Raw genomic sequence first — 13,076 nt, forward strand, 5'->3', positions numbered from 1 at the left:
AAAAAGAAAAACAACACATAAACAACCCCTTACTGGGAGGTGGGTCACCTCATTAGCCAGGATGAGGAGGAAAAAGGTCCTTAGAAAAACATTGGCTCCTGTAATAATGCACTCAGACTGCTGGCTTCAGGCGTGTGTCATGGCTGCCAGACTTTATTTCCCCCCAACACTCTTTTATTGAGCATGTCTGTGCCTGTGGATTAAAGTGTGCTCAGTGGAAAAAAGCTATTATGTGCTGGTTTTCATGGTCCTGGTTACATATGTGTTTCTTAGCATGCAGACCTGCTGAACTGTGGTGGTTAACTCCAGGCACAGCTGGATGATCTTGTTCTTGGTAGCAGTGAAGTCGCTGATCCCGGTGAGAGGTGTCCTATAATAAGAGGGGGGAAAAAGAAACATGAGTGATCGATTGAAAAGCAAATGTCCCAGAAACAAACAAGAAAATCAGTTGGATATTTAGACATGTTTTAAAAAGATTTAGCCTATATTTAAAAATAAAATATACTGGATTGACTTTAGAGTTGTTTTGATATTTAAACTATAAAGTGTTCCAGCTGTATGGCAGCTGTTCAGAAAATCCCATCTCATTATCTGAGGTGTCTGAGTGCATGTGAAAGGACGTATGGAGTTAGGGCTCATTGGATGCTACAGGAAGCCATTTTTTTTCTAGTATCTGTGATGCTTACATTTGACTTGATGTTGTTTCTGGAGAATAATTAGTTTAAGCAGAGGAATGCTACACACCACTGTTGTTAAAAAAGCAAACAATAAAATAAAACTTTCTTGTATCTATTGAAGGAAAAAAACAAGTTTGGGACATATATATAAAAAGCCAACAGTGTTGTAACGGATCATTTTTGGTACCAAGAGGTACCAAAACAACAATAAAAATTATTTAAAAATAAATCTATTTTCAGATTAACACACACATACACAAAAAAAAAAACAATCTATAGCACCTATTCATTTATCTTTTTTCACATCGCAATAATTTGCACTTAATTAGCTGTACTTTTAAAACATGAACTGCTTTGGAGGACGTTAATTGGAGAGGAAGCAGTCATCTGCATACACAGTGAACTGCAGCTCTGTACATCACAAAATGTAGTGCCCAGATCCAGACTTAGGTAAAGCCATGACCTTACGAAGCTGGACGGTGGACCTTTCTAAATCTAAAACTGAAAAACAGCATTAAAAACACTGAAAAATGATGTGAGCCTTTTTATTTAAGCAGACTTTAAGTATTTATAGCAGCAGCAGTGGTCGGAACTGTAAAACAGCAGTGGCTGCAAAAGCAGAGTTATTAAAGACTGACTTTTAAACAGTTTATGAGAAATAAACCAGGTTAACATATGGTTTAAATGAACTCAGGGCAACTAATCAATTTATTGGATTAACCTAAATTTTTTATTTAATTAAGATTTCATTTTTGGAAAATCTTTTTTTCCTCCCACCGACACACTCCTCGGACAGTAAACATTGTTTTATATGAAATTTGTTGCTCTTTATATTATGGTCACCAGTCAGAGGGGACGACAAAAATAAAATATCTATGTTATCTTTTTATCATGAAACTTAAGTTAGAAATTGGAAAATAGATGTTTAAGTCATATAATTTCCGTCATAAAATTTGTAGCCCATATGTATATCTTCCAAAGATTATTTTTCTTTTTACCTTAACTTAAAGATCTACAGACCTACAACACGAGTTAGAATCTAAAACACTTTTCACATAGCCTTCTTATTATCTGTTGAAGCCCTGTGCTCTCTCACTCGCTAACAGCCTGAATGAATCAAGCAGTACTTGAAATAAAAAAAAAATGCCTCAGAGCTCGTCCTTATATGACTCAACAGTATAAATTGTCTCTAGTGAATCTTCTGTCGGAAACAATCGCCACAATAAAGAGTGTTACCAGGACGACCTGGTAAAGCTCATGAACTGGAGCATTCACTGATAGTCAAAATCAGATTAAGGGAAAATCTACTTTTCTTATCAAAAGCAAATACTTCTTTGTATCTCTAGTTGTGATTGTAAGAGAAGATGCAAGCTCAAATCCAACACAAACATTTCATTATATTTGAAACCTAGTTTTGCAGCAAAATAAGTGCATTTCCCATATTTTTAGCTATTTAAAGGTGTGTTTTAATGCCAGACGTCCTGATATCTGATCTAATACCCAGGGGTTATGGACTGTGGTCACCTGTCAAGCCAAGCCAGAAGGCTCTTTGCAGCACCAATTAGCTCCACCACAGAAGTGAGGAAATCATTCGGTGGCTTGCGGGTCATGCTTCCCTCGGACGGGGGGCTTTTCCTGCGATCGTTCGTAGCAATGCGTAGACTGCTGCTGGCAGCTCTCATCCTCACAACAAGATTCTTCAGGTTATCCGTTTCCACTCCATAGTTCTGAAATAGGATTAGAACTAAATTAAAACCTTGGAATGAGAGAAATGCATTAGGAAGATAGAAATAGACATGCATAAAGTAGATAATGCAGTCTTTTTACCTCCAGGGAAAAAAACCAACATGTTGCTTCCTGTACTCTAATTAGATGTAATCATTTCAGTGACAGATAAGATTTAAGTGCACTTGATTGGAGGATTACATGTTTTTAAAAAATCCCTCATAGTGAGTCTACAGTTGTTTTTCTGTCGTTCACAAACTATCACCTGATTTCTATCAAGTTTGCATTCTTGAGCCCAAGTTGCTTCCTGACTGCATTCCTTTTATTTATGGATAATTCAGCAGCACAAAGAGGACATGCTGGGCGGTTCCAAGGGTCACTGAGCCGAGCAAAAATCAGCAGGAAAGAAGGAGGTTTGAGCGACAAGTGTGAGCTGAAACTACTTTTAATGTTTTGCCTAAAAAATGGCATTAGAATAAAGTGTTTTCTCAGAGTAAATAGTGGTCTGGCACTCATCCTGTAAGTATCCGATCACAGGGTGATGATTTTGTGCCAACAGTACTACTTTACACAACATGCCAGTAGCATATTATGCTTGGGAATAAGTGAAACGGCAAGTGTTTGGCAATCATCACCAGAAATCTGCAAGTGGTTAGTGTTTCATTTTATTCAGCTCTCAAACATCTGCCCTAAAATAAAAGTACATAAACCAATTTGGTCCTTTTCTGTCCCGAGAAAAAAAACCTGGGATAATCTGAGTGTTCAAACAGCAGCTGTAAGCAGCTTTATTCCTGCAGCACTTCACATTCACTGGCTTGTAGAAACATTAAGATATGCAACCCTAAAAACAGAGGGAGGAAATCATCAGTCTTTGGCTTCACATTTCCATAGTTAAAGTGCAACTTTAGCACAAAAGGAATTTGAGCATTTTCCAAGACAAACACCTCTCCTGTCTTCTTATTAGCAGGCTAATCACACACAGGAGCTCTGACTTTTTCAACAGATGTCTAGAGAGCTTTTGTGCACATTAGCAGCTGAGTTGAACAGACTCCTTTAAACCATTATTTTAGTCTTGCCTCCCTACAGGAGTAGAAAGGCAGACTTGAATTCTCATTTTTACCGTCTGCAGTTGTTTGTTAGATAGAAGTGAGACTAAAGAGATTTCCTTTGGTTCTTATCATAAAAATAACAAGCTGTCTATGTAGAGTGGAAGTTAGAAATCCATGTCTGTGTAAGAAACTGAACCATGAGGCGGACTGTTGATTCACAATGAAATTAGCAGTAATTCCAGGATGAGGTTTCTATCTATTGATTGGGGTCATTAGTTTCTTTTTTTCAACTTTTATGCAGGTTTATGTGACAAAACAATTAAAATAATGTCTTAAAGTAATAATTGGTCAGGGCGTAGAGCTTAAATCCAGAGGTTCTGAGTTCGAGCCCACTCCTACAGACTGCCACTCTGGCTCTCTGAGCAAGACCCCACACTGCTCCCCAGGTGCCCCACGATAGCAGCCCACTGCTCCCCAAGGGGATGGGTGAAATGCAGAGGCAAATTTTTCCAATGTGAGATCAATAAAGTTCAATTATTATATTTAAGCTCAGGACATAAATAGATGGATCTAAACCAGGAGTAACCAATTAAAAATCAGCGGGGTCCGAATAAAGAAAATTACCAACCAGTAAAGGTCCGAGGACATTTATAATTATGATCTGTTACTTTAAACAGAATTTAACACTGAAATGAAATGCAGGTGTTTATGAATCTATGTTTTACATTGACTTAACATTGACATAGAACAATTTTTACATTTTAAAATCTAAAGTGTTTTTTGAAGTAGAGAACAACAATTGTTCAGTTTGTTATATAGACAATTTTCTGATTCACATATTTTATTTATAAAACACCTGAACTGATAGTTTTTTTTTCTTTCTCTTCTATGGCTTAATGAGAGCAGTGGGCTTTGGGCTGCCCTGCAAGGCTTTAAACCTGGGTTTAAATGCAGACAAAGCCATTATAAAGCACTTATCAAGGTGCTCATTTTGAGCCTGGATCAATATTTATTTTTGATTATGTTCATGGAGAATCCTGCTTCACAGCAGCAGGTTGAGCCAAAAATACTCAAAATGTGCAGAGTCATCTTTGAGCACGCCATTTCACTTTTCTTTCACCAGTTCACCACGGTTCTTCCAGCAGTCCACACTTTTCCTGCTTGCTTTTTCTAATCGTCTTCTCGGCTTGCCACAGGTTTGCCTGCTGTGTCTAAAAATAGCCAGCAGCAACATCCCAGACTGACGCAGCTCATTGGCTAATCTGGATCACGTGCAGCCTGGTTCGGGATGCTCCAGAGGGCTTTACAATATTAATAGGAGAAGCGGCGCAAGTAAAGTTAGACACGATTGTCAGAGAGCATGTGGTAATTTATAAATGTTTTAAATCAGGTTGGGTCCGGATTAGCCACAGGTGGGTCCGAATCTGGACCACAGTCCGCCAATCTGTGACCTCTGACCTAAATCTTTAAAAGACTGAAGTAAATGTTAAAACTTAACCAAAGTCTATTGACTTAGGATAAGTGATCACAACTGAGTGCAGTTGGTCGTGTTTTTTTCCCCAATAAAAAATATAACAGCAGGATTGAGTAAAGATGGTCTTTAGGGTTAATATTCCATTTAAATTATAAAAAAAGCCTAAAGTAAATAAAGAAAATCAAAGAAAATTTAAGATCACCATCTAGCGGTTACACATTTTATAAGCGGATGTCAAGATGTGCTCGTGGATCAGTTGGGTTTTAAAACAAACCTTAGTTCAGCTCTGTAAAAGACATTAGGCCAGAGGGATGCACACTACAGCAAATTCAACATCAGTGTTTGTCCCTAGACGGAAAACCGCCTCTTTAATGTAAGAAAAGCTTCAGCTTCCTAAAAGTTTCATGTTGGACATCTGTTATTTAGGCTTGAAAGTCTTAGCAGCCCTCTACACACTATGGGTCCGAGTTACATACTATGACTTACAAATGTGTTATTAAATTATCCTGCCCTGTTGGTTTAGTATCATCTATTTATGTGTTTTACTCTTAGATTTTAATCTATTTGTTAGTGGACAATGCACTTTGTGTATTTTAAACAGAGCAACAAGACCAGGTGACCCAAGGTACAATACTGGAAGAAGCTATGAAGCCAGGCAAGTGAATGACACAGAGAAAAGGTGCAACAAGCAAGAGCAAAAGTGCAAAAAAACAAAATAAAAGCTCAGAGGGATAAGACACGATTCGCACGATTTTTGTTGGTGTTCACTGAAGGACAAGATAAAACTGTTTAAGCATTCAGATTTCCCTGCCAAGTTGATGGATGGCTCACTAAACAGCCTTGCTAATACAGAAACTGGTGATGGGAAGGCGACATTAAAGGTTTTAGAAACAGCTATGGAAAAGTTTATACACTATATAATGCGTAGGATATTTGCCATCGTTCAAATTACCATCAATCTTCTGCAGCTTATCAACGTGCCAAACACATGGTACACCCTGGACAGGCCGCCAGTCCATCAAAGGGCAACACAGAGACAAACAACCATGCACACACAAACTCCCACCTAAGGGCATTTTAGAGTAGCCTATATCTGACGTTCAAATGTCTGCTGATTTTGCATGGTGCAATATTTCTTTTTAGGTTCGAAATGAACAGGACAAACAATTAGTGTATATTGTTTTATTAAACTTTTTTGTGTTTTTTTTAATAGTCATAATAAGTGATCAGGCTCCTTTAATAGTGTCCATGCACATGTATAAAGATTTCAAAAAGAAAAGGAGAAAATAAAAAAAAAAGTGTTGAAAAGACTAACATAACTGTAAATGTCTGCAGTTAGTAAAAAAGCAGAGAGTTGAGGAAAAGCATAAGAAGTGTTGACGTCTTAAGTTCCTGTCGGTTGCAGTGACCTTGTCTCAGTGAAAGCTAATTACCGGTAAATCTGGGAGCCATCACTTCCTCTTAAGGGACACACAGAAATCTGAGGACTCGTTCTTACTAAGGAAACCTTTAACAAACATAAACCACAAAGCTGTGGACACTCCGGCAGAGGTGAAAGGTTGCAGAGAGTCCATTATTCCTGACTACAAGCTCAAAAAAAGAGGGGGAAGTTCATCCATGCCAAAAAAAAAAAGTTATCAATCTGTATCTAAATGAAAGAAAATAGGATCATCAAAAGTATTAAATTACATTTTAGTTGCAAGGATGAAAAATATTTAAAGGATGAACATATTCCTGTGTTTTATTATAAAAGGAACTCCAGATCAGTGAATGCTCCATATGGTACAAATCATATGAACAGTAAATCTATAGACCGAAACAGAACGCTGGGATAGAGCCAAGTGCTTCCAGGTGTCTGCTATTGTAGTTGCAGACAGAATTTACACAACAACCCGATAAAGGATGAATCACTTCTTTCAGATAAAGGAAACAAAAGATGGGGATGGTGTCCTCAGGATGATGGGCGGGGCTCATCTGACAAAAATATTTTCCTCCACACCTTTAGTTACCATTCTATCAGCTTTTTCTAAAATGCATTTTGAAATATCACATTAGATAAACTTGGTGGAAACAGCAAAAATTCACAAAAACGTTTTTACGCTGGCTTGAGGCCGTTTTTGACTTTTGCAGAAAACGTCGGTGCGCAAAATGGGAGATGGAAACACTTTTTAAAATCGGCTCTAACCTAGCACATGAACTCACATGACTGATCAGCTGTTGCTTAAGTTGTCCCAGAAGTTCCTATTATGCACCTAAACATGGCTGGAAGCAAAATCGCCATTGCTGACATGTTAAAGTAAGAACAACTTGCCCAATAGCAACACATTAAAACTATTAGAACTTTCCAACATTACTGATCTGTGGTCAGAGCTACACTGCAAAAACAATCTAGAAATAGGGAAAACATTTCTTAAATTAAGTGTATTTAACCTTAATTTGAGCAGGTAAATAGGTGGTTTGCCAATTGAATGAGTATCTTTACTCCTAAAGTAAGATAATTAGATAAAATGCTCTTGAAATAAGACAAAGCAATTGTTTTTTCTTATTTTAAATGTAATTTGTCTTGTTCCATCAGCAAAGTGTCTCACTTACCTCCTCAGTTCAAGAAAAAATGCACTTATTTTAGGGAAAAAGATTTAGTTTTCTATTTTTTGCAGTGTAGATTCCAGCTTCTACTTCCAGGCTGAATCCCAAACCGCCCCCTAAACACTAACTCTTCCCTATCAAGTGTTACTCGCAATAAAGTCACCCTCACAGCCGTGGAAGGTGCCTGGATTGTTTGTGGGGGGTATAAACGTGAATGGGGGTGGGAAAGCAGTCGTTGCTATGGCAACACAATGACACCCTGTGTCTCTGTGGTGCAAGTTAAGCTAACATCAAATGTTTGCAATTTTCTTAAAAATACATCAATCCAGTAAAATATTATAATATAACAATACTTTTATATAGTAAAATCTTAAAGAGGACCTTTAGGGATTAATTACATCTTTTTTTATTTTTACTTGTGATTTTCTGTCAGCGTGATGAAGATGCAGCAAACCAGCAGAACTTATATTAAAATGCACACGTTTCCTCTGCCAATAGTTTGACGTTGCACACGCAGCCAAGTTCCAGAGACACTGCACTGATGCAGACTCGCTATTTAAGGGCTGAGCCGTCCACTAAGTGGTCTGGGACGGCCCTTTATGTGGAGGAACCTCCACAGGAACGCGCAAATGGAGGTTTAGGGGTGGGTTTGAGATTCAGCCCATGTTTATTACCGCCATGCGGGACGCCGCAATATTGACGACAACGTAGGACGCCTTTGTGTCCTTGGTTAATTTGCTTTGAACCAAATGGATACACTGCAAATTTGCATTTCCTTTTTTGAACAATCAAAATTCAAATTTCTGTTGAATGGAAAGATGGTTTCTTTATGTAACCCTCTGGGTTACATAAAAAATAAACAGTTGAAGTAAAAAGTCTATTAAAATATTGTGTTTTGTCACTTAGAGAGGGGAAAATATTGTATAGTTTTTTATGCAAAGTACAGTTCAACACGAGGTGTGAAAGACTAGATTGCTGTGTATATGTGATTTTTTTTTGGTTCTGCCTAAGGTCAGTTGCTTTTAGGTGATTACCATTTTTCTGAATTCTGATTGACTGGGGGGCGGGACTAAAAGAAAAACAGAGAGAGAATATAGCCGACTCCGTGGCGTTTTGCTGGAACTTTGGTGAGTCGTATTTGGTGGAAAATCAGTTAAACTCTGCAAACATTTAGAACACAGAATGCTAGATCTAGCCTTAAATACCAGAATGCGCTATGCTTGGTACACTCTTGGCTTTCTTACAATCAATCTCACTATTCTTGCCAAATTTTACAGAAGGCCATATTTGTAAAGCTCAGAGCAAACAGATACTTTCAACTGTAAGGGTATCTTAGTTGGTTGCCTGACAAACAATCACCTTTTCTTTTCTATCCCTTTAAACAGACCGCTATAACTTGGTTGGTTTACAATCATCTTCTTTCTGTTTCTTGAAGATTTGTTGATCAGTGTTTTTAAAAAAGATTTCAACTCAGGACATTGCTTTATAACGAAAAATTGCCTTAAACATCTTCAAAAATTAAATACAATTCAAAGCCTTGAAAAGGGTGCTTGTAATTTGGCAAAATGTTGGACAAAGGTGCAGGAATATTTCTGCAAAGGTTTATATCTGATAAAATAAATTATTAAAGCTGACTTCATTTTTAGCTACATTTTCTCTCAAATTTTTAAGACTTGAAGATAAATCCTCAGTGTTTAAGCTGTTCAGTCATAGTGGAGAAGGTATATTTGTTGGATGCTTTAACCAAGTTTAGAGTCAAAACTCAACTTTTATGGGGAGGAGAGCTTAAGATGCAACCTTCTTTCTGCCAAAAAAAACACCATACGCAGGTGATTAATGTAATGTGTTCTAGGGGAACATGAGGTTCAAAATGCTGACACTGATAAAAATGCAAAGAACACATTCTGGACCCTTTATGGCACAGGAAGTGATAAAACTCCAAATTAATCCCATCTGTGAGAAAACCTGAGTTCCTTGGGAAACTTAGCATGTAGGTTTTTTTATTTTTATTTTTATGCTAGAGAGCAAAAGAAAGACATATTTATATGTCTTTGTTTGGAGTGCAGGAATGACAGACCGTTGGGTGAAGCTGAAGATGTGAAAAGATGGAAAATACATTCCTACAGCTTCAAACTGGCAAGCAGAGCAGTAAACCTCTGTGGACACCCGCGGTCTCTTCGCCCTGGGATAATTCTGTTCTTTTTATGTTATGTGGAAAATTCTACACCATTTGGCTGACATTAAATTGAAGCTCATGACCGCATTTTATGATTAATGGGTTTAGTCCCTGATGATTGACACCAAATGGGACCAATTCACATCTACTCACCAAAGCACAGAGAAGATCCACAGCCTCCAGGACCAGTTCCTGGTGTCCAATCCTTGCCACGCCAAGCTCCTCCAAGTCTTGATGAGTGATCTTCAATAGCTGTTCTCCACTGATCTTTTCCCTCTCAAAGTTGCTGACATACTGCTGCAAGCTATCATCCAAACCTGGAAACAAACAGGAGTGGAATAATGAAATCCAATGAAAAAAAACATCATATTACCACTGAAATGTTTACATCAAAGGGATAATTTAGCATTTTCAAGTATGCAGTTAGCTTATTTAAAAGATTGGTCCCATTGGTTGAGGTCAATTGTTTGACCCAGAAGGTCAATGACCAAAGTTGAGCTGTACAATTTCTTGCACCTGATTTGCATTTGGTCAGGCTTTTACAAAGACGATTGATTATTAACTGAGGTAAAAGACTATATTTTCCACAATTTAGTAGAGTGTAGCAGAGACATGCTTTTCCATAACCAGAAGCAAAACTACTAAGCTAGAATGTTAAGATTTACAATGATGCCTTTAGAAGGGAAAACTGACTCGATCCATAGATCACTTTAGATATGGTGAAGGTGCTCCGTTTCCACATTTTTGGTCCCATGTAGAAATGGTGTAACAGGTCCAAAAGACAGTCAAAAGAGGACATTTGCTGAACTTAAATAACGTCGGCGAATTTCCACAACAAGGTGGGTGTTGACCTCCCACCAAGCATTTTTGAACACATGTTTCAGGGTGAAGTGCAGGTGTCACTGTTGATTTACATTCTATATTTGGAAGTAGGTTTGCCAAGTCCCTGAAAAAAAAGGACACCTCTTCCTCATGCCAGCTGACCAAATTGTCTTTACCCTTCCTGGCGTGGTCATTGTTTTTTTAGCCTTCCTTTGTGTGTGAAATGATATTTTTTAGCTGTTTGATTCAAATCTGCATTGAATTAGATGCATAATTGCAAGTGACATGAACACATGGAAAACAAACTATTATCCAGCAATTCACTTTAATACAAAATAACAAACTTTGCTGAATAAAATAATTATCTTAAACATAAGCCTGTCCTGCTTAACTTCAAACTGTAAAAATTAATATAAAACAATAAATAAATAGTGCACATTTTTGGTGCAACAGCAAACTTCTGCAAACTTGTAAACATATTTGTGCTTTTAATGCAATAACTGTAGGCTACAGTTGTAAAACAGAAAAAAAAAATCATTAGCTCAATGCCACATTATGTGACGGTTGCCTACTTTTTACACTTTTATTTTCTCGGAGCTCTTGCAGCAGTGAGGAGTTGTCTGTCTTTGAATGCTGCAGATTAAAGCTGAGTAAATCAGCGTCTAAATTACTCTGTTCGTCCTCCATACTGCTCTGTTGTCTCCCGCTATCTTCTCCTTGAGCAACACTTGGCTCGACCAATGGGATGAGGGTATTCTGGATCGTTACATATAGGCTGTCAGCTCATTGGTCAAAACGCAGGACAGGGAGGGGAACAAGTTTACCGTAAGTTTTGTACGTAACGTGCCCCTGTTATTCAATTTTCATTAGCTTTTTACTGACTATTTCTTTACTCTCACAGTAATACGGGACAAAGTGCGTTCCTTTTCCAGTAAATAAGCGACAGGTACTTCTATTTCTAAATACGGAACATTCCGTTTTTCAAAGGAACCCTGTTTGGAAGTACTTTGCATACTATGTTCTCATCAGGTTTTTCACAAGGAGTGTTATTGGCAGAAAAGCTCCTCTAACTCAGTTTTCTGTTTAGACAACCATCATCTTTGGTATAAATAACCAATACCATTGATTGTGATAATGGTCTTAACATTCATAAAACTGCATTCATTTCAGATTACAGATGATTTTAGAAGGCAGACACCAATTTAGGTCCTGGTCACTCTGGAGCTGGCTGCTACCGTCAGGTTTCAGGATGCTGGTATCTTTAACCAGAAGAAAAATCAGTTTTCATTGATAACAGAGATGAAACACTTGTTTCATTAGCATGGGTCTTAATAGCACAAGTGTGTGCAATGCAGATAAGGAATAGGTGGGAAGGCCATAATTCTAAGCTAAACAAACCATAAACAGAACAACCGTTGAGACCTCAAAGTGTGTTCAGCAGTTGAAACAATGAGGCTATATTTATGCGTGCACAGCAAAGTGTCGAGTATGGGTGTGGGTGCCTGCAGTAAACTCGTCTGCATCAGGGACAGCCACTTCATGCTATTTAAAGTTCAACAAGTTTGACCGTTAACTGCTGTGGCCACTGAATGAAGAAGGATAAAGCAAGGGTTAAAAATGCAGAAGAACCTAAACAAACTTCCCAAAACACGCCTCCCCTTCGTAACAGAGGAGGGAAAAACAAGCCTTTGTGTGTGTTTTCATGTGTGCGTTAAGTTGTGGGTGTGGAAGCAAGTCGTGTCTCTGCCCAAAGAGCGCACAGAGAGGGGGCAGCTGCAGCTCCATGGCCCCATGCCCTGCTCCTCTAAAAGGCCTGTCAGCTGCGAGACACTTTCACACTATGCCATGCACAAACACCCGCACAAACAACACTAGTCAGAGCGAGGGTTTCAGGACCCAGAAAGCCTGACATTAAGCTGACCCATCCACGTTCAAATTGAAGTTGCTCGTTTTGAACTGCAGCATCTGATGTCTTTGACGCTCAGTCTGTGCACCTGTCACTGACAGTTTGCATTAAACAAAAATCCAAAACAAACAAACCTGTTAGTCAGCTCTCACCAAATAAGATTGGAAGGCTAGCATCACTAGCTCATACGTAACCTCTATAACATTAAATCAAAGTTTATGGTGATGCAGACAAGCATGATAAAAAAATCATCAACTATAGCTTCAAAGTATCAATGACATTCAATACAAACAGTAAGATATATCTGTTTCCCTTGATGGTTAATAACTTCAACTCAGGACATGGCTTTATAACCAAACATTGCCTTAAACATCTTCAGAAATTAAATACAATACAAAGCCTTGAAAAGGGTGCTTGTAATTTGGCAAAATGTTGGACAAAGGTCCAGCAATATTTCTGCAATGTTTATATATCTGATAAACTCAACTTCAATGCAAGACCAAGTCCATTTTATGGGGAGGACAGCTTAAGATTCAACCTTCTTTCTGGCATCACCATACACAGGTGATTAATGCAATGGAACGCATCCAGGTTAGAAAGGGATTAAAAAACTGTCTTCATTCCTGTGTCATATGAATTTCTTTTCTGAAATACTGAACTT

General features: G+C 38.1%; 1 protein-coding gene across 1 annotated transcript in view; it reads right to left on the bottom strand.

Annotated features, from left to right (window-relative positions):
* The window catches only part of LOC119774187 (connector enhancer of kinase suppressor of ras 3-like), a 50,452-nt gene that overhangs the window by 15,546 nt on the left and 21,830 nt on the right, over positions 1–13,076 (bottom strand). The window contains exons 2-4 of the mRNA XM_038271582.1: positions 9,841–10,004; positions 2,202–2,404; positions 283–370 (exon numbers count right to left, since the gene is read on the bottom strand). Coding sequence (XP_038127510.1) covers positions 283–370; positions 2,202–2,404; positions 9,841–10,004 — 455 coding nt within the window. The remainder of the gene's footprint in view (positions 1–282; positions 371–2,201; positions 2,405–9,840; positions 10,005–13,076) is intronic.

The sequence above is a fragment of the Cyprinodon tularosa genome, unplaced genomic scaffold (assembly GCF_016077235.1).
Source record: "Cyprinodon tularosa strain WSP-4 unplaced genomic scaffold, ASM1607723v1 ctg80, whole genome shotgun sequence".
In the NCBI taxonomy this organism is placed as follows: Eukaryota; Metazoa; Chordata; class Actinopteri; order Cyprinodontiformes; family Cyprinodontidae; genus Cyprinodon; species Cyprinodon tularosa.